This window comes from Rattus norvegicus, chromosome 5, assembly GCF_036323735.1.
Source record: "Rattus norvegicus strain BN/NHsdMcwi chromosome 5, GRCr8, whole genome shotgun sequence".
Classification (NCBI taxonomy): domain Eukaryota; kingdom Metazoa; phylum Chordata; class Mammalia; order Rodentia; family Muridae; genus Rattus; species Rattus norvegicus.
In genome coordinates, this window is record NC_086023.1 from 103,741,225 (window position 1) to 103,769,019 (window position 27,795).

Below are 27,795 nucleotides of genomic sequence, written 5' to 3' on the forward strand. Positions count from 1 at the left end.
TGTCATTGAAATGGAATGCATAAAAAACACAGCGATGGCATTTGGGAGGGCAGATGGGTAGACAGAGACTGTGTGTGCTGCATGCTCAGGTCAAGTAGAGAACTGATATCCAGGAGGAGGCTTTTCAAGGGTGCTGTTTATTCCGTCGTACCTGTTGCACTGCGCTGGGGAGTGTCACACTGTGCTCTCACAGCTATGGGAAATTTCTGAGCCAGGCAGCTCATCTGGTGTTCAGTTATTGAGTTATTGTTGGGAAAGAGAAAGAAAAGCCTCTTTTAAGCATAATCTGAGGTGTAAATTTACGTTTTATATCTACGGAGGGCTGGAAAAGAGAAACAACCTTCACATCTGCTGCTCCATATTCTTTTGTCTGATTTAAACAATTTACAAGATTTTTTTCCCACCAATAACAGGAATAAACTGCTTTTTCCACATTCAAATATGTCTTCCATTGTTAAGTTTTCTTTTTTTTTCCCTCGGTAAACTATGGGACTGATTTCTTTCTGAGATCATTTTAAAAGAACATAATTTCTGGGAGGAAAGATTTTTAAGTGTTTTGTATCATTCAAACAGTTACTTCGTGGTCCTAAGAGAGGGCACCAGGGCTAAGTTCCCACGTAAAGAGACAGCATCTTGCAGGACTCTCTGTATCACTTCACCTTGGCTTTATCTAGAACTTTGTGTGGAAAATGAAAGTCACGAACTTGAAAACACAGGTGAGGAGAATCTCACCTTCCTATGTGTTCACGTGCGGGCAAGCCTGCCAGTTGACACATGGAGGACTTCAGTTAACCCACTAGTAGCCTACCTATCCTGCTAAACACTTTAACTCGCAGAGACATCCAGATGATGTTTGTGACCTTTTTCACACCCGCAAACTGTTTTAGTAAAGAGCTGCTTCCTGCTCCTACTGTCACGAGCCACTCCCAACATGCTCTTCTGACACGGATGGTTGACACTACCGCTAACTTGTGGAGTTTCCTGGCATCCCACCTTCCGTGGCTGAACTCTTTACCTGCTGGCAGACTAGAAGCAGGGAGGCAAAGAGGTCTAAAGAACCACCAAGTTCTTGCTGTCCAAGGATCACTTCAGAGCAAGAAACATTAGCGCCGCCCCAGCCTGGCGCTTATATCTCATTTGAAACATCTCATTCCTCACCAACAAAGAAAATTTCAATAAAGTACTTTTACTGGTTTAACAACCTCGAGCTCCTGGGATTGTCAAAGTGCTAAGCCTTTTCCAAGGAGAGAGGAAATCAGCAGCTCAAATATAATTAACCTTCCATTCTCAATGCAAACGTCCACGCAAAGGGGCTCTGCGGTCTATTAGCGAAGTTATAATGGCCAACAGACAGAAGCAAAATTGGTCAAAAAGTTGGCTGCCGCTGTCATATTTTTGGAATTATGATTAATGGTGCTAATAATGTGGATGATTACTGATGTGTGTGTCTCCGGCAGTTTATCATATTGCTCTGGCTGCCTACATCCACAATAAACAGGGCCCTATCATTTACGTCTTTATTGAAGGCAACCCTTCTCTTGAAGGAGCATATTTCTAATTACTTCGTAATGTTTTATGTCTTAAACAGTTCACAGCTCTGGACCTTGCCAACTGCTTCGTGTCTAGCATTGATTAATTACTGAAGGTTTAATCAAAATTTAGAACCTAATGTAGTCATTTATGAGCACACCACAGTGCCAAAGTGCTTAGGCTCTGCTCCCAAGTTTGGAGAGTGTTCGCTTCAAAATCTAATCCCAGTCAGGCTCCCAGATCCAAGAACCCCACCTTGGGTGCTCTGAGGTTGCCAATTCCATCTCCGCTGATGAATGGAAGGTAATCTAAGTACAGGTAAACAACAGCTTTACCTTCTCTCTCAGCGGAGGTCCCTTCTTCCTCCCCCACCCCCAGCCCCGAGGCCCACGGAGCTACAGTCCATGCTCTGAGGAAAGATGGCGTTTCTGAACACTCGTCATGAGAACATAGTTTTGAAGTGGTTAAACAAGTGAAAAATAATTTGCTGGGACAAATACATAAGTTTTTTTTTTAATGTGGATTTTTTATGGTTCTGTCATACAACCATTCACCGTTGAAGTTAAGTGTTTTTTTAATACCATTACTGAACTGTTGAAATGGATGCTAATATAGCTTGGAGTGCTAATGTCAAGTCCTGGTAATAAAAAAGACAGACTGCTGAATGAAATAATTTCAAGTAAAAAATAGAACAAAAGTGCTCTCTCCCTCCCTCTCTCTCTCTCTCTCCCTCTCTCTCCACTTTTATTGAATTGGGACTGACTGGGCCAATTGCTTTAGAAGTCTGTAAAACACAATTACTAGTGAGCAAAGTGACCCACCAGTGCCCCCTCAGTGACAGACTTACAGCAGCTCTCCTCAATCAGCCATCAGCCTTCAGAGCCTTCCTGCCCAGGGCCTGCTCTTACCTCTGTCTCTGCAGTTTTACCTAGAAAACCTTCCTATGTTCCATCAGTGTGATGGGAGTAACTTCACTTATCGTGTCCTAAGACGTATTTGCGTCTCTCTTTAAGTGTGTTTCCACACGGGTAGCACCGGTGCTCTTACGTGAGAACACGTGCACGCCCCACAGTAGCCAGATAGCCTTCAGATTTGTCTATGCATGAGCTATAACCTACATGCCTTCGGACAGAATCACTTGGCTGGCACTTTCTCTCTCTCTCTCTCTCTCTCTCTCTCTCTCTCTCTCTCTCAGGGTAAAGTAAAAATTAGAGCAAGCAAGAAAAGAAATTAAATTGGAATGGGTAACATTTTCCCCCTTAGTTAATAAAAGAAGTAATAAACTCCATAAAATACTAGAGTTAAGATCACTAACATGTCAGCCTGACAGCTTTTTACCAGGAATTTACAACTCTCGTTTTAATTCAAGCAGTTTGCATTAGGACATAAAACGTAGGTATTGTTTTCTAAAGTGCAGCCTTATGTGACACGACTTTAGAAGAACCGTCCTTTCCTGAGATGTGTTCCCTGCTCCACTGACTTGGCTTGCCTGCTTCTCCTGAGCACAGGTCTCCGGCCCTCGAGAATCCAGGTCACTACACTTCCTTTTAAGATTTTAACACTCTAATTTCTTGGCAAGTACAAACTTCTATCATGGACTGCCATATTCGTCACTTTGAAGGTCCTGAGAGTCTTGTGGGGAGTCCATCATCTCTGAGTAGTCTTAGGAAACAGGAAGGACAACCTCCAGGTGAGATTCAGCAGCGACATCTCTCCTTGTCCTTGGAAACAAGGAACAAACAATACTTGCTAGAAGCTTTTTACTTTAGGGGCAGGGATCCTGCCAGGGTTACCTGAGAATTTTAATGTATAGACACAGTCTCATGTCACTTTCTTACTATCAGGACTGTCTGTGGAAACAAGTATCTCAAGTGACATTTCTCGTAAGAAAGAAAGATTAAAAGAATAAAAACATAGCCTATTAGTTTTGGTGGCCCAGAAACAGGAGGCAGGAAAAACAACCCTTTGGTTGTCCTGTTAGTATGTCATGAACATACTGCCTGGGTACTAAAGATGTGCCTTCTTTGGTATTTTGCCAGAATTTTCAATGCTGTTAAGAAGAATGGCATGATCCTTTCTAGGAAGGGCGAGGATTAAGGCTTGTTGGAAGTCTTCTGTTTGTAGTGGGAACTGCTCAGTCACAGGAGATTTCATAGGAACTTCACTCTACAGAATTTAGAAAATACCTCTTTGCACGTGCAAGGGAAATCGTTTGCTGGCCCCTGTGCTGTCTCTGTGGCACACGGCTCTGAAGATGGTGGCAGTGAAGGCTGCAGTTCTTCTGGAGGAGTGAAAGGTCAGCAGAGGTTTAAATGAGCTTGTCTTGCATCCAGCTGGGCCAGCAGGAGGTCATTAGGAAGATCCAAGGCTCACTTTAGGCTTGACAGAGTCTCTCCCCACGATACAAGGAGACCGTTTTGCTCACTGCTCTTCTCCCAGTGTATAAAAAGAACCCCAGGGACAAGAATGACACCGGAAGTTTATCTTACTACCAAAGTTTTGCTTGAGGAGGGCACAACCAGCAATTACTCAGGAGGGGGATTTACTTTGTTTGTTTGCTTTTGATGGAAAGTAATGGAGATAAGTACAAAAGGCCTATTGATCTTCTGGCTCTATTGTGAAACCTACAGGAGGAGGAGCCTGGGGAAACATCTCTTAAGGTTTAAAAGCCAGAGGACCTTCACAACTCCACTTTGTAAAGAATTTTGAAAACAGAGAAGTGAGATTGGGTTGGGCACAATGCAGGAAAATGAAGCTGCTATCTATTAAGAGGCTCTCCTCTGAGGATTAACACACTATTTGACAGCTAATTACATTAGGGCACATATACTAATAGTTCCCTTGAACTGGTGCTAAGTGGCTCGTGTCTTGGAGGTATCGCCTGGTCTTTATTGAAAAGCTCCCTCTCTATAAAAGTTCTCTGTAAGTTTCCAAAGGGAGAGAATGATGGAAAGATGGATCTGCTCTGATGAGAAGGTGATAACAGGAGGCAGGTAGCATGCTGGCACGTCTTCACCTCTGTTGTTAATATATGCAGTGGCTCGTCGGAGGAGTGCATGTTAATTTATTCCTGCACACCTGTACAGGGCTAGAAGTCAGGTAATAAGGTGAGCAGAACCTATACATCTCTGCGTTTAGCTATGGTTACCCAGAGGCCTATACACGAACAAATTTAGTTCTGGAGACATCAGCAGGTTTTAACAAATCAAATACAGATGTCTTGCCTCCCTAAGAATCAAGAAGTTTATGTGTTTAAATTTGGACTGATTTAACTAGCAATCAAAAAGAAGGTTCACACTTGGAATCAATGGCTGCCTCATATTTATTTATAAATCACCCTAGGCGGATATTATTTTGTTTTAAAATTTATTCATCTGGCTGAACCAACCTCTACACACCTTAAAGATCAAGAAGAGGCATTTACCTTCCTTATAAAATGTATGGCAGACTTCAGCAATTACTCTGAGACGGTAACAAAGGAACAAAGCAAAGGTCACAAGGATGATGTCTTTCTATACAGACCATCCGTTTCGACTGAATGACAGGGTTTCAAAAAACATCTCTCATCCCCAGAGCAAACTGAGGAAAACAGAATTGGATTTAGCTGTTGGTTTGCCACCCCCACGTCCAAATAAGAAGCAAATGTATGGGCTTTTCTCACAATCGGGTGAGTGGCCAGCGAACCATCCCAAGGTTCAAACATATGTCAGAGGATGAGCACAGAATGTACACAGGTAACGTTGTGCCCAGTGCGACTATAATGCTCCTATGAGCACTGCAGTTCCGGGCCATGTGGGCAGAACTTCTTCATGGGGCATATGTCATGTACACAGTTCTACAACCCGGCCTCCCATTCCCTGACAGAACCACAAGTCAGCAGTAGAAAAATCAGGGTATAAATAAGGAAGCAATGTGGTAATCCTCTCCAAGCACCACACCCCTTAGTAAATGGTTTACATTTCACTCAGCCACTCAAAAAAGGTCATTCTCCCAGCTGGTTAGTGATTAGGTGAATGAGTCGTGCATACTAGCTTGTTCTTTGTCATGAATGCGGACCTTTGATTGAGCAAATATACTGTTATTGACAAGTACACACAGAAGGCTACCCTGATAATGTTGCTGTCTACTGTCAGCCCTGACAAACCTTACATGCATTGTCTTTCTCTCACTGTCAAACCTAAACACTTAACATCCTTCCATCTCCATCTTATTCACATGCCTAAGACAACCCCAAATGCACCCCGTGTGCTTCCAACTCCTATAAGGTACTAGAAGGACAAGGCACTGTCAGAGAGAGGAGAGGAGGAAACCCTGTGAAGCTTTATTACTGGTGTCCTAGGAGCCCTTTGCTCTTCAGCAATCACATGATAGTTCCCACAAGGAATGGCCCCTCTGGTGCTTTATTTGTACAAGGAAGACAGGGACTGATGAAGCTAGGCCTCTTCAGAGTAGAAAGAACAGTTTGGAGATAGGAGGTCTAAAGACACGGGAGACCTTTCTTGGAAAGGCCTGTTGGCTAAAGAGAAAGGTAAGAAAAGTCCTAAAGGGTCTATGGCATCGAAGCTGCCTGAAGGAAGGGAAGACAGGCTCTCTGGAGTTTGCATAGCAGTTAAGGAGAAGACCCAACAGGGTAAATCAAAGGCAGATGAGAGACAAGACCTGAGAGCCTCTGTGCAAGGGGACACAGTCACTGGCTGACATCGTTCATGGAAGATGGTAAAAGTCCGAAAGAGGAATTTAATTATGTTCCCAAGTCCACGTCCTGAGAGTCAGGAAGACTCAGTGGCATCACTGTTTCTTGTTATCTTGGTGGCAGTTAGCCTCACATCGCTCTCTTAATTTCAGTCATCATCTCAATAGGATGAATACTTTTGTTTGATAAAACAACAAGCCAAACTTAAAAGTACGTTTTTATTAAAATTTAGCCTGGGATCAAAACATCTGTCCATTAATTTGAAAGCCAAATTAAAATCAAGAATCAAAAGTTCTCACTTTATAATAATTTCTTTAAATTTGAATTTTGTCATTTATCATGTGATAAAAATCTAAAGTAAAAAAGTTTAAGTATAGTATGCTAGTTCCCCCTCATACAATGTATCCTCCTACATCTGTAGTCCTCTGTGCTTAGAAGACAACGGTTCTAACTTCTGCGTGGCTGGCACTGGCTAACCTCCCCAGTCCTTACAATAAAAGCAGCAACTAAAATATGCTTTGTCTGTTAGTAAATGTTTTTCCTCAGACAAACACATTCTACCTCCACAGCACTTCCTTTTGTGTCCAGACACAGACACAGGAGCACCTGTGTTTTCTACTAACTGTTCATTAGTAAAAGCACCAAGCGTGGGTCCCTATCTTACCCTTCGCTAGTCTGTCCAGTGTTATGAACTGTGGTGTTTTCAGCAAACTAAAATGTGAAAGGAATTCATGCAAATAAGCTTATGTGTTGGCTTGTCTTCAAACACTCCATTTTTATAAATATTTTATGCAAGTTTTCACAAGTCTTTTATATTTGTTTAAATTTTTCAATGAAAAATTTTCAATGCATTAACCTTATCATTTCTAATACACTGCTTGAAATCTGAGGATAATATTACAATTTTGGAATGGGTGGTAGCAGTACTGAAGAATTGGTATACTATCTGGAATTCCTTGAAGCTCTCAGTGAGAGCTGGGAAATGAAGAGAACATAACACACACACACACACACCTTTTAGAAATAGAACCACGATAGTGGAGGTAGAGAATCATTAAAAGAATAGAATTTGGCCCCTTCTGTTTCAATTAAAAGAAAAATATGTATATTCATTAATAAACACGATTGATCTTTTATATATGAAAATGTTTCAAAGACAGGTCAAACTGCCTTATAGTCAAGACAGGGGTTTAGTAGCCCATACTGGGCTCTAACTGGCTGTCCCCAGCTCCTCCAAGTGCAATGATTACAGGATGGACTGCCACGTCAGTCCCAGGGGGCTTTCATTACTTTCTGCCTCATCAAAGACCAACAAAGAAACACTAGAATAGGATGATGGTAGGTCTTTGGAAAACTCATTAATTTTGTTTTTTTCCATACATACATATATTAAAACTAGTAAATACAACTCTACCTGAAAAATATTAAAAAGTTAGTGTAAACCAAATGGTATATCCCTTGAAGTAGGAAGGATTGGGTGGTGTATGATCTGAGTTGGGCTGGGGTACTATGTAAAAGACTTGCTCAAAGGCTCATCCTGTGTGAGTGAAGGACCACCTCATTGTCTACATGAATCCCCGACATTCCATTCATACTGAATACAGAGCATGGTCGGTTTAGGACCAGCTGCCTCTGCTTACGTCTCATGCTTTCAGAGCTAGTTACATAACTAGAAAGTGATGCCATCCGACGGCTGTACGTAATATATTCTAACTGATCCTAAAGTATGAACTTAGGCATGTCCCCACTTCTGTGCTGAGGTGCCATGGCAGAGCACATTTTAGAGATGTGCTCAAAGACACCATGGAGTTGAAATAAAGAAATCCACACCACCAGACGCTTCCACCACATCAACAATTATTTTGGCCTCGTCTTCTGATAGTTTCATGATTCTTAATGAACTGAAGAACACACTAAATTCTCATGTAAGGAATGATAACATTTCTGGTTATACCTACGGCAATGCAGGCTGTCTCGATGTCCTGGACCTATGGTTCTTTCCATCCGTAAATTTCTGTTTCTATATTGGATAAATATGTGTGTGTGAAGATAATATATTGGTTTAATTTAAAAGCCACAAGGCAAAGAAAATGTGTGCATATACATATTCATATATATATACATATATATATATATATATATATATATATGAATGAAATAAGATCTGTGGCTTCTAAGAAAAGGTTCATGGGGAGACAAGGAACCATGTACTGTTAACTTATTCACACCTAGATGCATGAAAACACACACGTACACATACATATACACATACACAGAGAAAAATGGCGTGCATTACCAGGTAAGATGACATGATTCTGCATGCTTAATCACAACAAGCACTGAATACGCAAAGCCTTCATCGAGCATGGCAGTTTCGTGATCATGTGGTCAATATGGGCAATCCTTACGGTGCATCAAAAACATCTAACTTCTGAGTCCGCCTTGACTGAACTGGTCCCCCACCCTCAGCAGGAGGAGCCAATGGAGATTTACTGACCTGTCTCTGCTTCGACGAGAGGGGAAGGCAGCATTGCAGCCAGCCACTGTGCAGACATGCATTTCTTTTAAGTGAACGTTCCTGTAGTGAAGCTTCACGCTGTAGGAGCTTTTGAAGCTCTTCTTGCACACGTAACAGATTTTGGGGTCTGGACTAGAACACAGGTCACCTTCAGGGGAGAATTTTTGAGGGCTTCCATAATTCAGAGACGATGTAAAACTATCATGCAGGGCAGCCATGCTGGCCCCCCCGCCATTGTATAGTCCGTACTGGCTCATGTAAAACATGTCGTAAGTGGGGTCTGTAAATTCCTCCTTGACCTTGATGACATCCTGGTGCGAGGGCTCACTGTGGTTCTCATCGGCTCGTTCACTGTTCATCAGGACTTTGTCGCTCACCTCACTGTGAATGTGCTCATCTTCTACCATGGACTCCTCACCGAGTTTAGGCTCTGAAGACTCGGACTCATTCTCATAGTCCCGCTCAGGCTCCTGGTCCTCAGATGTCATACTGTCAGCCCTTCTTATTTCAGTTCTTGAAATGCACCGGGTCCTGTTATGCTTAGAGAAGTCCTTCACCGACATGCCTGGGCTCATCTCGTCTTGGGAATGACAATGATTGCCGTGACTCATGTCGTTGACCACGGTCCCACCATCATTAGGATCATCGTCCTCATCATCGAACTCGTCAGCAGTATCGATAATTTCCTTCTCAATTTTCACAGGCATGCTTGACTTCCTAGGCTTTTTCTTAGGTGCCAGGTCAGCACCGGGCTCGTGAGTACCCATCATCACTGCTGGCACTATTGGCTCAGAGGGTGGAGGAGGGTGCTGCTCTATGGTGCCACTGGTTGGAATGATGGGACTGGTTGGGAGAGAGGTTGGAGGACTCACCATTTCCCCTGGCGTAAGTAAACTTCTATAAAAAGGAGGAACTGGCTGTACAGTCTTTAGCCCAGAAAATACCAGCTGGCTTGGGAGAGGGTTCTGTAAGACGGGGTCTAGTGGAGGAGTGGTAAAACCCATCGGGGGCCGGCCAGGACTCGTGAGTGTGAGATTTGATTTTGTACTTGCTATGACTGGAGTGGCGGCTCCTGATGTAGCCCGAATTAAATCTTTGTCTCGGTTATTCCTTAGCATAGGCATATGAAGGCGGGGGTTGGGGTTTGCACTGTGACGATTCCGGCTTCGAAGGGAACTAAAGACCATGTTGCAGCCTTCAATGGTACATCGATGTTTAATCTTCAGGTGAACAGCATTGTAGTGGATTTTGAGAGTGCCTTTGTCATAGAATGTCTTCCCACAGGCATTACAGAAAACCCTTCCTTTCCTCGAGGCTGACCCCATCCTTCTCATACGGTGAATCCGGAATGAACTTTTTGGGTGTTCAGGTTTGCTTAGATCACTGACTGGGGCAGAATTCTGGATGGGGGAGACACACGCTGGCTCAGTTTTGGGTTCCACATTAGTGATGCTAGTCAGGGCATTTCTATTGGGCGTCTGGTCACTCTTATATGGTGTAGGCGATACTTCAGACTCACTGCTCTCGTTGTACTCATTCTGGGTTGAAATGCTCGGTTCCCTCAGTCTCAGTCCGGGCTGCTCTAAAAGCAGCCCGTTGGGTGGCAACCCTAGCAGTGGGGCAGAGACAGGGTTTATATACTGGAACGGAAGCAGAAATGCAAGGCTGTTCGGTATGTTTTCAAAATGATGAATGCTAGAAGGATTGCTGTTCTCTAAGTGGGCGAGGAGGCTAGGGCTCCTGGTGCGATTATTGCTCTCGATGAAAGTCCTTATATCCGAGTCTGTCTTTGAAGACGGCACGGCCACAGCTTGCCCTTCTTTCTCCTGAATGGCCATAAGCTCCACGATGGATTTGGTTTCCCCAAACCGCAGAAACTGCTGAAGGGTGATGATTTCCTCTTCCCGAGACATGATGGCCCAGCGGTCCAGCACTTTGCCAGCAGCGTCCTACAGGCCACATCAAAGAAACAACAAAGACAAAGACAGAAACTTATTGATTGTGCATAATTATTCAATGCAACTGAAGGTGCTCTGCCAGCTTATGAAACACAGAGAGCAAGGACAGAAAACAGCATGTAAGCAGTGTTAATAAAAGTTAACACACGAAGCAAACTTCCTTTTGCCGTGCAAATGCAGCAATTACAGTCGCAGTTATAGAAACAGAATGAGTTTAATGATGTCAAAGCAAACAAAATGCAGACCACTGGGGCTCTGCCATCTAAAATGCCTTCAGTACTGTCACTTTAACAACATATACTATGCAATCATTTAGCATATATTAGTATAAGATGTGAACTCTTGCTGTGCAACCTAGTATAAATGCAAAAAAAGTGTACCCTAATTCTTGTTAAATAATGACACCATAGGAAAGAATTAAGTACAGTTCATGAAATATACTCCTTCGACTCAAGCAGATACGTCACCAGATTCAATGACAGATATGACAGATATTCCATTAAGTAGGAGTTACGTGACTTTTGGAATTTAAAAATAAATTAGTAAAATAGCGTTTCTCCCGCACAACCCCAGTACTCCAATGCATATTGTCTTCTTAAAATGGCTGTACTTTAATCCTGGCTGAGCGTAGGCTCTCATGAGGTAAAGGAAATATCACTTGTGAATGGCAACTTCCCCTTCTTGAAAAATTATTGTAATCCAGCCATTTAACATTTGAGGTACTCTTCAAGTAAAAGACATTTTAGGATTTTGTTGTGAAGGACGGGAATAGATATTTGAAAAGCATGTGTTGGCTTTAGATAGAATAAACATGTAAAAAGTTGTCTGTCAGCATCCTCCTCTGATAGCAAGGGAAGTCCACAGAGACTACACATCAGCAGCCATCAGACTATGTGTTGTTAAATATACATTAAAAAGCATTTCACACTTTCATTTTTGCTAGTAACTATGAGATTTGCCTGGAGGTAGGACTTAAAAATCCTGCAACATAATATCAGGCAATCCATTTTAGCATGGGCTGAGAGAAATCTATTCAAACAGCTAAATAATGACTATGTGAATTTTTTAAGACCTCATCTCTTAGACCCACCAGGAGCGGGGACCTCTGCAACCTTCTGTGTATGACACTTGCTCTAACTCTGACCATCAGCTTATGAAAGCCAAAAACCTTCTAGAAAAACAAAGTCTTGTTTAGGGAGTTGGAGAAGTGGTTCAGCTGTAGGAAACAGGGTTAGCATGTGTAAGGTCTTGGGTTCAGCACAAACTTAAAGTGACAACACAGTTATTAATTACAAAGACAAATATTATAACTTGACACTAGAGAAATCTAACAGACACTGCCCTGAGAAGCTGATCAAAGTTAACATCAATGGAGGAAGACATATCAGCATCTTAAATTCCTGACGGCATATGGCGATTGCCAAGGGTGGTCTTTTTTTTTCTTTTTTCTTTTTTTCGGAGCTGGGGACAGAACCCAGGGCCTTGCGCTTGCTAGGCAAGCGCTCTACCACTGACCTAAATCCCCAACCCCAAGGGTGGTCTTATAAACATTTTTTCTTCAACCTAGTCATAAGAAAGGATCAGGAAAACCAAAGTGAGAGGCAGTCTATAAAATACTGGATAAAACTCTTCAAAGTGTGATATGAGAGTCGGTCATTTCTTCTTTGTAAACAACAGTTACAGCAGGAGGGGTTAAGATGTAATTGTGTGGTCCTAGGGATATTAGACCAGAAAAGATAACATTAGTGGAAAAACTCGTAAAACATTCAGAAAGACTCTATATTCAACAACAGTAAACAGTGCTGTATCAACCTTGATTCCCTTGTTTCAACAACTATGTCAGGGAACTGTGATGTCCCTCTAGAGAAGCAGTATGAGATTAAAGGAACCTTTACCCTTCTTGCAATGGAAACGCCTATCCTCAGCCTTTGGATATAAACTTCCCTCTAGACACCATCATATTCAGAATCGTCAAAGCTAGTGTGAATGAGTAGGTATCCATATTTATCTGAATTACTTTTTGAAATCAGCTATGATAGTTGTATACCACTCCTTTTATCAGTTTGTCCTTTCCTATGTAAACTGTCAAAATGCTTGTCCCTTCCTAAATACATAGAAATAATTGCCTATAAGATGAAATGTTCTCACAAGCTCTCTGTTAAGCATGTAATGCCATGGGCGGCTACTAACTTCAGAAGATTCTGGAGTGCTGCAACAGCTACTAGACAATGGCACTAAAAGCTACCGATGTTACTTGGAGCCTCATCTTTGAGATGTGAGGAACAGAAGGAAATGTTTGTGCTGAAAAATGGTAAGCAAGGAAACTGATTTTAAATTCATTGTTTCATTGACAGCACCACTCACCTCCATGCAGCCAGGATCATATCCAGAGTATGGGGAACATTAAACAGATAAGAAATCAGAAGTGACGTGTGAGACCTCTCAGAAGGTTCCAAGAAGCTCTCCTGGAGTCCAAGACTTGAATGCCAAAATTCTGATGTTTCAGTTCACTGTCTCCACAGTACGCAGTGAACATCATTCTGTGACACACTGCGTAGTCAGGACAATGAGTAGACTGTAGAGCAAGGCTATCTAGAACTATGCTCTGCCTCCTTTAATACCACTGCTTCTTGCTATCAACTGCCTCTTGAGATTGTTCTTTTCTGTTAGGCTGAACCTCCGCCTGAGTAGTTAGGGTGCAATCATGTCGTCTCCAGGTTCTGTCCAGGCATCCTGAACCTCAAACTATAGGTCAACATACATACACAGACCACTGTCTATGGAATTAAATGAGCCGGAGAAACCATAGCAACCAATATGAACCATCATCAAAACCACCACCATCATCCTATTTCACTAATCTTCCCATCTCTCTCCATGGTACACAGCCATTCTACATGGTTTATTTTTACTCCTGGCTGCTACAGTGCCTGCTGCCACTTCTAAAATGACTGTTGTTCAGAATTCTGTTAGTTCTCAGTAGCTACCTCTGCCAAAATTAAGGCTATGACATTAAGGCTACTTCATTTGGGTTTAAAAGGAAAGTGCAGGTAAGGGAGGAGCAGATCTTTACTATTAGCTTGAATCACAAAAAAGGAAGTTTTACTGTTAAGTTAAACACAAGGTATGAGGATAATGTCTACTAGAAGTATAGTGAAGAACACCATCGATTTCTGGAGGTCAGTGGACCCTTTGAGTACCCTCTGGATCCCAGCAACGCAACGGCCTCCACTAGATATTTCGTTCCTATTTGATCACATTACCTAGTAACTATCATATTTGCAAATGTAAAAACTGGGGCGGGGAAGGATGTTAGGCGTTCACAAGCTCCTTGTTTTAGTATATTTATGAGTAAGCTGGTTTAAAGGAAGAAGAAAACATCAATGGCAATGAGCAGAGCATTTACTGAAACTCTATGGGACAGATGGTCTAGTGTAGTGACATTCACTCAGTGGCTAAGACCAGCATGTTTTATAGTCATTTACAGTGGTTCTCAACCTCCCTAAGGCTGTAACAGTTCTTCATGTTGTGGTGTCCCCAGCTATAAAATCGTATCATTGATACTTCACAACTTTGCTACTGTAGTGAATTATAATGTAAATATCTGATATGCAGTATATCTTATATGCAACGCCCTGAAGGGGTTACGACCCATTGTTTGAGAACCACTGATTTGGATGGACCAGTGTCAGCCTGAAGACCTTATGAACAAAGAAACAAACAACAACAAAAACAAACACCAAAATATGAACGTCAAGTAATTTATCATAGCTATTAACCATTTGAAAACCTTTAGGACAACTTAATTCTATCACAGTAACTACAGGCGTGGATTTTCATTAGTAATTTATTTTTACTGTATTTAAATATTGATTCAAGATTGACTAGGAGGAAAAACTAGACTGCCTCCATGTTTGAGAAGTAAAGATAATCAAATAAACTTTCTCAAGTGAACAGGAGTCATAAAAAATGAGATACTGCAGTGGAGTGAGTACTAGCCAAGCAAAATGTTGGCATATGTAGACATAGGAAAATTATGGCCACAATGACAAGCATGTAATATGACACCAGTCTTATATATGTATTCATTAAGGTCTAAGTATAAAACTGAACTCCTGACTTCCTCTCCTGACTTCCTGACTTGGTGAATTAATTCCTTTAGACTTTATTTCTATTTGTAACCAGAATTCACTGACCTCCAACCTATTAGACTGGAAAATGATATTTACAAAAGAAGATGATAATATGATTTGTACCATTAGTTAAATGTAAGGTGTGATTATAAGTATTAGATTTCTGTAAATAACTGGCTATATTATTAATTTAAAAAGTTGAAAAACAAGTAGCAAGCATTAAAAACCTGTTTTATCAGGTTCAGTAAAAGTCTAAAATGAATAAAATACTAACATTTAACCCTGTTATATGAACAGACATCCTATTACTTCATAGAAAATGTCATATTCCTTATAGATAGCTATCTGTTTTTAAATAGATCTGCAGAGTGTTTCTTGGTGTTGTTTGTTGTCTTTAGGATGAGGACTAAACCCAAGGTACTGAGTAAAGTAAGAAGTGCTCTATATCTCAAGTCCATGCCCAGCCTAGAAGAATGTTTTTTAAACACCTCTCCATGCCGCCTCTTACAAGACTTGTGGTTTACAGATACAATGGTAGGTTGCTGGTTAATCTCATTTGGAGAGATGGACAATAGAGATATTAAGGAGAGACCAGCCAAGCGGTGCTGGGATGGACCTACCAAGTGATCTCACGATCAGAGTAAGAATGAGGTCACATGTGTTTGCAGCAGGCCACTCGCATGTCACAGCACAGAGGAAAATAACTATCCTCTTTCTGTTCATGGAAAACTGAGCAACACCAAATGCAGTGCATACTGAAAGCATTACTTCATTTGTTAAGAGGCAGGCAATACTGAGGAAGAAATCAGGGCAACAATCAAATTAGCTGTAACATAAAAAATATAATTGAAAAAAAATCTAACCAAGAAAGTGAAAGACTTGTAGAATGCAAATATTGTAACATTGAAGACACTGAAGAAGATAGGAGAGATGGAAAGACCTTCCATGTTCATAGACCGGTAGGATTGATATTGTGAAAATGACTATCTAACCAAGAGCAACCTATAGTCATTGCAATCTCCATCAGAGTTTCAACGCCATTCTTAAAAGAAACCGAAAAGCAATCTTAAAGCACGTATGGAAGCACAAAGGACAGGAATAACCAAAGCTTTCCCAAGCAATAGAAATCCTGCTGAGGCTATCACAATTCTTGGTGTCAGGTTACACCAGAGAGCTGCAGTAGCAGAAACTGCAGTCTTAGCAATCGGAGAAATTAAAACCAACACTCTGAGATCTCATCTTACCGTAACCAGAATGCCTAGGATTAAGAAAACAAAAGACAACAAATGCTGCCTAGGGTGTGGGGAATGGGGATCCCTCATATACTGTTGGCAGAAATGCAAATTCGTGCAGCCATTGTAGAAATCAATTTGCTGCTTTCTCAGAAAATTAGAAATAGAGCTTCTATAAGACTTAAATGTACACCTCCTGGGTAAGCCCATGAGTATCTATCCTATATTACAGAGACACATGCCCATCCATATTCATAGCTATTCACAATAGTTAGGGCATGTTAGGACACGGAAACAGCCTAGACATCCATCAACTGATAAATGGATAATGAAAATCTGGTGGCTATATGTGATGAAGTTTTATTGATCTGTAAAGAAAGATGGCATTATGAAATGTGTAGGAAAATGGATGGAGCTGTAAACTTTATACCAAGAAAGACAAATGTCTCATGTTCCCACTCACAGGTTGATCTTAGCTTCAAATCTTTAGATTTGTGTACTTAATTTGAAGTATCTGTAGGATCTAAGGAACTAGAAAGTGGCCATTAGTGGAAAGGGAAAAGACCTTAAGGTAAGGGGCATTGTAGACCATCAGTGATAGGAGGAGGAAAGGATTAATGGGGTAGGTACATTGAGTAGTTTTATGTTAATTTGACATAAGCTAGAGTTAATTGAAAGGAGGGAAACTCAACTGAGATTTTCTTAATTAGGGATAGATGGGAGAGGGCCCCATTCATTGTGGATGGTGCCATCCCTGATGCTGGTTGTCTGAGGCTAAGCCAGCCGGTAAGCAGCACTCCTCCATGGCTTCTGCATAAGCCTAAATCATGGCTAGTCGTGATGTCTCAACCCCAGCAGGCTACGGAACACCCTTCAGGACTCTGAGAGCTAGCAAGTAAGATGCTCCATGGTCAGTACCACTTTACTTTTCCGTGTCCTCTGAGCCATTGTTGGTGTCTTCAGCAACAGAATCTTACATTCAAGTTCTGGCGTGTGAATAAGAGCAATGGCAGCAGGATGTGTTGCTTTGGCATCTCTAGGTAAGCAGCTAGGATTCTATTGCTGTGATACAGCACCATGACCGAAAAAGCAAGTTGGGGAGAAAAGGGACTATTTCCACTTCCATTTCTATATCACAGCCTGTCATTGAGGGTAGTCAGGACAGGAACCCAAACAGAGCAGGAACCTAGAGGCAGCCACTGATGATACATACTGTGAGAGAACAGCTCTCATAGTACTGAAAGGTGTTCTGTAGCCTGCTGGGGTTGAAACGTTGTCAATAATATTACCTTTCCCCTGATGTAAACCCTGTGCACTGCCATAATGACCAGCATGGAAAGACGTGCTTATGGGTGCAATAGTGACACAACCATGACAGAGCTAACCAATCATACTCTGATTTGGTTTAAAGTCTGCTCCGGAGAAAGAAAAACATGCTTAGTTCTGTAAATTTGGCTAAGAACCATGGTTGGGGAGCTCACAGATTCCAAAGGTGAACTAACTAGTATTATTTTTCTAAATGGGCACAGTATCAAAATAGCAAGTAAATTCATATCTCTCTACTCTTAGATTAATGCAGTTCTTAGAGCTCATCAGAGAAGTTTATTTATCTAGTTGATTTGTGTGTGTGTGTATGTGTGTGCGCATGTGTGCATGCCTGCGTGTGTTTGTTCGCGCGCGTGCATGGAGTGTGTTTAATACAGAAATTTACAACTGGTCAAATATAGAGAATATGTGACTGTAGAATACACAGCCCAAACTGGAAATCCATATCATACGCTTTCCAAAAGCTCAGGGACCATTGTGCAAGAGGAGATGGAAAGAATGTGGAAGGCAGAAATCAGAAAGAGTTGAAGAAAAACACAGTCTTCAGTACATGACAGGACCACTGCACTCATGAACTCACAGCAGCTGTGGTTTACTTCACAAGACGTGCACAAGATAAGCAAGGCGACACTGGAACATGGAGCTGAGAGAGGGATTGAGGCCCTGCAGTTAAGGGGCATTGGGCAGTGCTTCTGATGGAAAGAGAGTCAGTTTTCTTCAATGGCGTGGCTTCTTGTAGGCTGGTCATACTTGAGCAGATGGCTCCACACCAAGGAGTGGGTGTGTAACACAAATTGGAGCTGACGGGCTATTGAACTTAATCAAATAGACATAAAGCTGAGGATTGGGTAGGGAGGTGAGATGAGAGTAGATTAGGGAGGTGTTAAGGGGTGGAGTAGTAATGAATGTGATCAAGATACATTGAGCAAATTTCTCAAAGAGTTAATAAAACATTTTTAATGTGAGCACATAGAGAGAATGAGTCACTCTATTAACAGAATTGGAAAAAAAGTAGAAATTTTAAGTCAAATATAAGTCATAAAAGAAAATCCACTAATGGTTTGCTTAAAACTAAAAATATGTCCTTTCCATATGTTTAGACTCTTAAATGACACAAAACTCTAAGGGCTCCTTATTCCTTATGACGAAGCTGGAACTTTATGAAATGTGTTTTGACTTCATGTCTAGACTTGCATGGCATGCCTTATTAGAAGAGCTCATCACAACTGCACTGACAATGAAGTTTTCATGACCTACTTCCTCTGGAGGTCTTCTGTTCATTTTCTTGCATGTTAACACAAGTATCAAGGCAAGAGGCACATCTCAGAAAGAAGGTAAAGAGATTATGGAATTTCAAGCCCACTAAAGCTTAAGCACACTCTATCAGGTAACATTTAGCAGTTATTGCTAAGTTAAAACTAACGAGATAGCACGCCACATACAACTTACGTGATACATTTTGTCACATCTTCTAGATGTTTAGGTCCTAAATGGAAACAAATAGTGGGATGGCTGTGCAGCATGATGCTACTGGGCAGTACAAAGTCATAGCTTCTCAACACATGCTACAACATAGGTAACTTTGCAAAGATCCCGAATGGATACACACTCTCCCAATGCAATGAATGAAAATTCAGAAAAGGGGGATTACGAGAACAGACTTCTAATTGCAGTTACCAGTGACTGACGCTGTGGAAACGAACTGACTGAACGCGGCATTGTGGAGCTCTGAGATGATGGTAATGTTCTGTCAGAAGTGTGCGTTTTAGTCTCTGCCCACACTGTATGTTTAGCCAAACCTTATCGTTTTCTTTAACATATACCTTGGTGAACTTCATCCTGAAGTTAAATTATGGTAAATTTCGTGACACTCCCACACATACAGATTTCTGCCTCCTAAATTATCCCGTGACTGTAATACAAACATATATTCGTAGTCTCTATAGGTAAACTGTGTAAGGCAATCTGTGATAGGAGGACTAAACATGAAAATTTCTACGTAGATTTTACCAACAAAGACAATTTTTGTTAACATTCTAGTCACGAACTTACAGCGCCATAGCACTAATCCCTAGACTTATTTATGTGTTTCTGTTCGGGTACGTGTGAGCCACAGCTCACATTTGTAGGTCAGATGAAAACATGGGGAGGTAGTCCTCTCCTCTCACCAGATGAATCTGGGGGAGGGAGCTTAGACCTTGGAAGCAGCAAGAGCTTTTATCCACTGAGCCATCTCACTGACTTTGAAACACGAATTTAGAAAGTCCTACTTTCTAAATTCCCTGTATTTTTATTAATGACAATACACTCATAAATGTTGGAGCCAATACCAGAGTACATTTGGCATGGATTATGTCCATGAACCTCATACTGAGACATCCAGACGCTCTCTTCGCTTGTCTTCAGGCTGGACTTACCCTGAACAGTATGTGTGTCAGAATACAACCCAGGATTTCGCAAGAGGAGAACACAGTGAGTTCAGACCTTTATCTGAAATCACACAGATGTAGGCAAGCCTCCCACTATACAGATGAAGTGAGGTTGGTGTTTTGCGGGGAGAAAGAAGAAAAGTTGGGCAGGAAAGGGTTTAGTTGGCTTACACACCCTGATCACAGTTCCTCACTGAAGGAAGAGGATGGGAACCCTGAGGCAGGAGCGATGCAGAGGCCATGGCGGGGTGATGCTTACTGGCTTGCTCCCCATGACTTGCTCAACCTGCTTTCTTATAGAACCCAGGACCACCGTCCCAGGGATGGCCCACCCACAATGGGCTGAACCCTTTCCCATCAATCACTAATTGAGAAGATGCCTTACAGTTGGATCTTGCAGGGGCATTTTCTCAAATGAGATGCAGTTGGAGGAAGATGTGCTTTTAGGCGCCACAAACAACTCTGAAGAAACAACTTAGTCACAAACTCGTCCATTCTCCCAAGACTTACCACAGGTCACTAAAACTAAGGATGCAAGGACTTGTTAGAAGACAGTACTTCATGTCAAACTATCACTCCAGTGCTAAGCCATATTTCTAAGTTCTTATTTTAGCACCAAACCTTAACTCTGGGGACTCTGATACTTCAGAACCAATCTTCTTCCTTTTTACAAAACCTATGTTTGTCTCACAAATTTATCTGACTTGGCATTCATAAGTGTCCATGGACCAATGTTTGTGTATATATGTGCCTGTATATGTGTGCATAAGTGTGTGCGCGCACACACACACACACAAACAAAAAAGGAAGATAAAATGCTAACACAAAAAATCTGTTTGAATAAATTCTGGGAACTACTTAGGGAAAGTTTTTAAGCAATGTTGTGATAATTTCTGAGAAACACTTGAAATCATGTGGGAAAGGATCTTGGCCTGCTCATTTGTTTTAGTAACTTTTACATTTAAACATATTTCTCCTGGGTACTGCCTAAGAGAGACGCACCCCTCGTATACACAACATACATCAGAGCAGCCTGGTTGTGTAAGTAAACAAAGCGCATGCTGCCTCGAGTCACACAGACCTCTTTCACGTGACCGCTGTTCTAGTTTTGAAGCAAATGTTTCCAGGAGGCCAGCTGTAACAACTGCAGTATCTGTAGGCAGAATGAAACCTACTCATTCATACCGCGACTGCGCCAAATGGTTCAAATTAGACCTTACTTTTAAAGAATCAACATTTGTTTTAGGTACTGAAAATCCTACTCAGTTTCTATGACTTGGAAATTTGCATTTTGAAGAATTTCTTAAGAGCGTATTCCACCTTCAAAATACAATGTTGACCCACTACATCCTTATTTTCTTGTTGCTGGTCTATAGAAGATATGTCCCTTAAGAAAAACAAACAAACAAACAAAAAAAAAAAAAAACCAAAACAGTCAAGGTGTATCATAAGCAAAAAAAAAAAAACAAAAAACAAAAAACAAAAAAAAACAGACATCCAAAAAAACAAAACAGAACAAAACAAAGTCCCCCAAACCAAAGCAAACAAACCCCACAAGTGGGCTTTACTTTTATTTGCTTACTTGATTAAGTTTTGAAAACTGACTTGTTTTCCCTCATCTGAGCAAGTTAGTCTTTAGTCATGGAAGATGTGTGTCAACATCAAAATTTCCTGTGATTGCAGAAGCTGTTGCTAAATTCAACATATCTCTACATGAAAAACTGGACACAAAACATATTCCCATTCTTTTCTCACACCTACCCCCACAGAAAGTTACAGAAAGACACGAGTGGTTAGAATGTTGACGCTCTCACACAGTTTCATTCTGAAGAATCTTCTGTCAAGATGAGAGTCTTATTAGTTCTTGCTAGACCACCTGCTAACACTGAAACCTGTTCTCTGCATTTTCTGTATACAACATTTTAAGCAACAGTTATTCCACTCCTGTGCATGCACATGCACACACATGTGAACACGGAAGACGCCGATTCTCCTGCCCCTGCTGTATATGAACCTCACTGTAAATCCGTCTTCCGTAGCATTCACGAGGTTTCACCTTGCAGGATGGGTGGAGTGATGTGAGGCACATACATTACTTGTAAAGCTACACAAAGTTCTTCTACTTGGATGAGACCGGAAGTTTAAGGAACATGACCCTTGAATATCTCTCACAGGATAAGGAAGCAGCAACATTTAGGTTATTTCTAGGTAAAAACTACTTATATATTTACAACATACAGATCGGAAAATATTTTCCACAGTGAAAAGTTATTTTTGAAAAGTGAAGACTCATTAAGCTAAACAATTTACCCTCACAAATGATTAACTTTCTACACAAAGTGGCACTATCAAAATGCCAGAGAAACTAGCTTTAAAGGGCTAATCCAATTATTAAAATATATTGTTTTATTTTTGGATTTTAGACAATCATTTAAGCGGGTGTTCAGTGGTAGAGCACTTTCCTAGTATTTATGAGACTCTGGGTTTGTAAGAGAACACCAACAGGAAAACACATAGATACACACACACACTCACACACACACATACACACACATGTACACACACAGAGACACAGACACACACAGACACACATACACACACACACACACACACACACACACCCCTGGTGAGAATATGTACTTTGCAGAATACTACCTCCTTTTCTCTCAGTAACAACCTGTACATTGTTTCTTGTTTTAGGACTACGATTATGATAGATCACCTTGGTGTTACAGCACAGTAAATCACAGAAGCTCTGGGGCCCAACAGGACTTTGTTAATGTACTTTGGCATTTCAGACTGTCCAAATTAGAACCAGCCACATGCATGTCTCGCCTGGGCATTTGTTTGCAAAGAAATAAAGCAGGTGTCTTACATATAAAATTCAGAGGAGTAAATTTTAGCAAAGTCTAAAATTACATTTCAAATATCCGAAGGTATTTTTCAAGTTACCTATATCTATTGTAAATCAAACCCGAGGAAAAAATTGAAAGACACCATATGTTTTCATATTTAATAAGAAGAAAAATGAGTTCCAAAATTAAAAAAAAAATGCCCAAATTTTAAATTCTGAGACCAAGGATTGACTCCAGTGCCTCTCCTGACCACTGAGCTATTGTCTAATTGAGGGAAAAATCCCAAGTTATAAATTAGTATTTCTAGAGGATTAACCCCCTGCTATAAAATTATGTACAAGTCCTTAACTTGAAGCATAGAATACCTACTTCTGAACTACAGGTTAAAATAGGTTGTATGTCTGACAGTTGCCCGTTTTGATTATTCTTACTCTAACAGGTATTCAAATGCAGAGAACAATGTAATTAAGAACTTGACTGAAGAACACATAAAAATTACAGTCTTGGTTGTGTGGATGACCAGCTCTGTGACTACCAAATCACCAGCATCCAGCTTTAGTTTGCTCCCCACGTGTAAGCAACCACCCTACTGACATGAGGTTCAGAATTCCACTATTCCATCATCTGTGTCTAGACTCTAAACACAATTAATTTGAATTAAAATATTTCAAACACGAGCAATTTTAGTTTTAACTTCTTTTTCAGAATGTGAGTATTTGTAACTGAAGGCATTCCTTACTTTCTGAGAGCCTTAAATTCTCTTGAATTCTGGATCCTCTCCTCCTGTCTAGATCCTGCCTTGATGATTATGCCTGAACTGTTTACTTCTAATATAATTAAAGGTACTGGCTCCTCTGGACTGATTTTGATTCCTGGTCAGTTAAATGTCCGGCTTAGCCATGATTTTATTTAAAACTTGGACAACTGCCCTAATCAGTTCCCACAGGGTCTTCATATACCTGCCTACCGCACTGTCCAATAAAACTTTGAAGGGCTTATGAAGATTCCACAACTTGAAGACTGAACTGTATCTTTTTTGGCAGGTTTTAATAAAGCCATATAAATAATTATGCATATAAATCCATATAAATAGTCTCCAACAGATTGTGTGATTCTGAAATGGCAGTGGCAGGAATGTATACAAGACTTTCTCCTCAGTTAAACTCTTTAGACACTGGGTATTCACAGAGACACCAGTGAGAGCCCAACGAGTAAATCATTTATGGTCAGGATGGCCAGGGGATGGTTTGAAACCCACAGAGCAAACACAAGAAACAGGAGAAAAGAGAGGGGTTTTTCCCACAAATGACCTTGTTTTCTTCTCCTCTTGGACATAAAGATGGAGCTCATGTCCTGGGACGGCCATAAATCTGCTGGCTCTGCAGTAAACCAAACTTGCCAGGGCTCTTCTGACATTCTTGAGTTGAGGTGTGTATTTCTTGTTTTCTTTGCTTTCCACAAAATTCCCTCCCTCCATCTCCAGGCAGACTCTATATGTCAGCAGGATGTCGCTGGGCTTCATATTTCTATGAAATCATTTTGGGGGTCCTGTGTTTTTCCATAATGCTTGACAAGGAACAAAAATGGACCCTAGAATGTTTCACTGTACGCAGTTCAAAGGTACGAGTTTTAATCTTTGTTCTACCTGCCCATTCCCGGCGCAGATACAGACCTTCCAAAGCTTGGATAGATGATTGTAATTCATGCAATACACCTGGAGTTGTTCTTTACAAGAGAAACAGATTGGACAACCCAAAGGAACTTTACCATAGTCATTAGAATGGGAGAGAGCAGGACAGAGGACCAAGCGTGTGATTGAACAGAAAGATGTATTGAGAGATTTAACTTTTGTTCTCTGGGCATAAGAACAGCAGCAGAGCACAAAGATTAATTTCCTACTTTAGCATTCATCAGGGAGCAACACATTATTACTTGTAACATACACAAGGCTGTTGATGGATACACTCTCCTTTGATTGTTCAGACTAAATGTGTTCCTATAAAAGGCACCCACACATACGTGCATGCATAATTATAAATCCAAACATTCATTAATAGTGAGTGCTTTCTGTATATCTATACACAAGATGTCAATAGAGATGTTAGCTATCATATTTGGTCACAAGAGAGGTGATTTAAGGCTGCTGGTCTACTGAACAAATTTAGGCAAAAAAAAAAGGAAAGAAAGAAAAGGAAAGAGAAATGATCAATATACATTACTAAAATAGAAAATTCAGAAATTCAAAATAAGGGCTAAGAGGAGGACGAATGCATTACTGAGTCTAAGGTAATACTGTGTCTGCATGGCTTAATACCCTCTTGTCCCAGCAGTCTTGACTTTCAGAGCAGCCCACTTCTCCACATTAACGGTAGTCATTTGGAGAGCAGCAAACGTGCCATTAGAAGCACTTTTACAAGTGTATATTCATCCACCAATTAGCTTAATGTGGCCGCTTTCTGCATATTTTCTATCCGGGCTTGCACAAATCTTATTAATATTTCCCCCTAGCGCTTTGACAGATTACCTTGTCATTACGCATCCTGGAGCCTTTTAAACAATATGGGTAAACTACTGTTTGTGAGGTTAATGACAATTATCCCCTAATTACTGCATAAGTCACTCAGTCCACTTTATCTCATAGCCAGGGTTCTGCTCTGTGTATCTGCCATTGTGTCACTGTAAATGAATCTTGTATTACTATGTTTATCTGCCACGGCCTTGTAAATTACACTGACAGAAGAATGAGCAAATTACTGCATGTCATCACTTAGATACTACTTCTGAAATTAAAATAAAAAAGCTGCAGCACAGAGCTTGGGGTTTAGCAGATCATAATTAGTAAAAACATATTTAATGTTTTATGTTACATTTCAGGACTGAGAGCTTAGGATTTAGTGTGGAGTCACGACAATGAGACTGGGGTGAGTGGAAGGTGAAGGGCAATGGGGATTAAAGAAAGAGGGTGGGAGGGGAAGGCGAGCGAAAGAATGGCGCTGGCCTGACCGCCCGGATGCATTTCCTATTATTTTAATCATTGATATGGCATTCTGGAAGTATTCTCCAAGGTTTATCAATTTTAAATCAAATTAAATCAGTTAGGGATAAGCCACAGTCTTCAGCTAGGATCATTTTTTTTTTCGGTTACTTATAACTACTCCAGACACAAAACACAGAATCTATGTAATTGAGAACAGATAACGTAATAAAGGCCACAGGCTAAGCCAATTCCATCGATGCGTTTTTTAAACATTACTAAACAGGTTCAGAAACACTGTTTCCAAACTTACATTTGAAATTGTTTAACAATGTTTACATCAGGGGAATTAGTTTAGTCCATGGTCACACTGGGCAGTGACTACATCTGCTCTGGTAAAATTTACAGAGACAAGGACCACATAAGACTCTTAAGGGAAAAGAAGAGTAAAGGGGCAATGTATCATCTGCAAATAATGTACAAAGGATTTGGTTTTTTATCTGAAATTGAAGGTTTTGAAGACTGTCAGATAGATACATGTCTGTGTGAGAATGGATAGACCCCATCTAGTTTCTCAAGATGACCGCCATTACATTTTTTCAAGTGGGGTATATTAAAAATGTCACCACTTAACGACACTGGGGTGGCTGATAACTAGAAAGCATAAGAAACAGGGCCACTGTAATCTGAAGGCTAGCTTTCAACTCTCAATTAGCTGGGCGTGCGTGTAGAGAGCTTGCATGAAATTGCCTCGTGATGGCCGTGGTTTGGAAGGAGGGGCTCGTGGTGGCACTGATGATAAAGCTGTCTGGTGGCAGTACGTACTCACACACTTCTCCTCTTGGTACCCTCGCTGGCTGAGCAGGCTGGAAGAAAAGGCTGCAGCAACAGCCAAGGCAAACATGAAAGTCGGGCTTCAGAGCGCTAGCTCAGGGGCTGCTGGGTTCTGAATACAACCCCTAGGGCTCCAATCCCACAGACAGATCTTGTCCGCATGGTGTTTAGGGAATGCAGCTTCAGCCAAGCAGGTGCTGCAGGCCAATGTGGAAACGCCACGCAAGGCTTCTGCTTTTCAAGTCTTTTTTAAGTTAGAAGGAATAGACTGCTGCTTAGGACTGACATCATTTTGTCACTAGTGAGAATTGAAAAAAAACCTTCCCTTGGTTAAAAACTACTAATTAACGCTATTTATGGGTAATATAACCTGGGAAAATGACTTTAATGATATGTGCAAGTGCTTACCTGTGCGGTTAGGCTATATAGGACATCGTCAGATAGACAATATTTTAATGAGTTTGTGAAATCAGTGCTATTTAGGTAACAGTAAATACGATACTTGGGTGTAAGCGCTCGTGTGAGAAACAGCCACAGAAGAAACATAGCATTTGCTTCCTCACTCTGGTCAGCTCTCCACACGTTTTATCACCATACAAACTCTCAGCATACTTCTAAAGCTCGACTCTAGGAATGTTTCGGTTTTTCTAATAGACATTTAGAGCAGCAGTTCTCAACCGGTGGGTCGCAACCCTCAAAAGATGTCTGCAAACCCAGATGTTTACATCACAATTCTGAACAGTAGCAGAATTAGTAAGGGAGTAGCAACAAAACTAATTTTATGGTTGAGGGTGACCACAACATGAAGGTCACAGCATTCGGAAGGTTGAAAGCCACTGCTTTAGAGGTTCCATATTAAACAGATAGAGTAAGAAATACATTCCCATTATCTGGCATTTGAAGGTCCCTAAATATAGACCTGACCTACTTTTCACACATCAAATCTTGGTAGCACCTCTGAAACTCTAAGTCAAGAGCTACTTGTGAGTGTGAGAAGTGACAAACTCTCTTGGCTTCCCCACCTTCCATCACCACCCTCTGTCATCTAGGCCCAACTGAAATGAACCTATAGAACGTCTCTGATGCTGACTTCCTTGTTGCCGCTCCCAGCAACAATTACCTGCCCTCAGTGAGTGACTTGTATTTTTAGTATATGTGCTGCTGAAGCGAGCACGTGACTTATATTTTTATGTCATGTGCCTCTGTACCACAGACTTGTCGCCCTTTACATCCCCACTGCCAAGATGCATCAATGCTGCTTGGATTTATTAGTACCATGCGTGGAGTTGGGAGACAGTTAAAGATCATGTAAT

General features: G+C 41.1%; 1 protein-coding gene across 2 annotated transcripts in view; it reads right to left on the reverse strand.

Moving 5' to 3' along the window:
• Bnc2 (basonuclin zinc finger protein 2) overlaps positions 1–27,795 on the reverse strand; it is a gene marked incomplete at its 5' end in the record, with an annotated part of 336,957 nt that overhangs the window by 16,291 nt on the left and 292,871 nt on the right. For both annotated transcript variants that reach the window (NM_001106666.2, NM_001415824.1), the window contains 1 exon segment: positions 8,721–10,690. In NM_001106666.2, the coding sequence (NP_001100136.1) occupies positions 8,721–10,690 (1,970 nt within the window).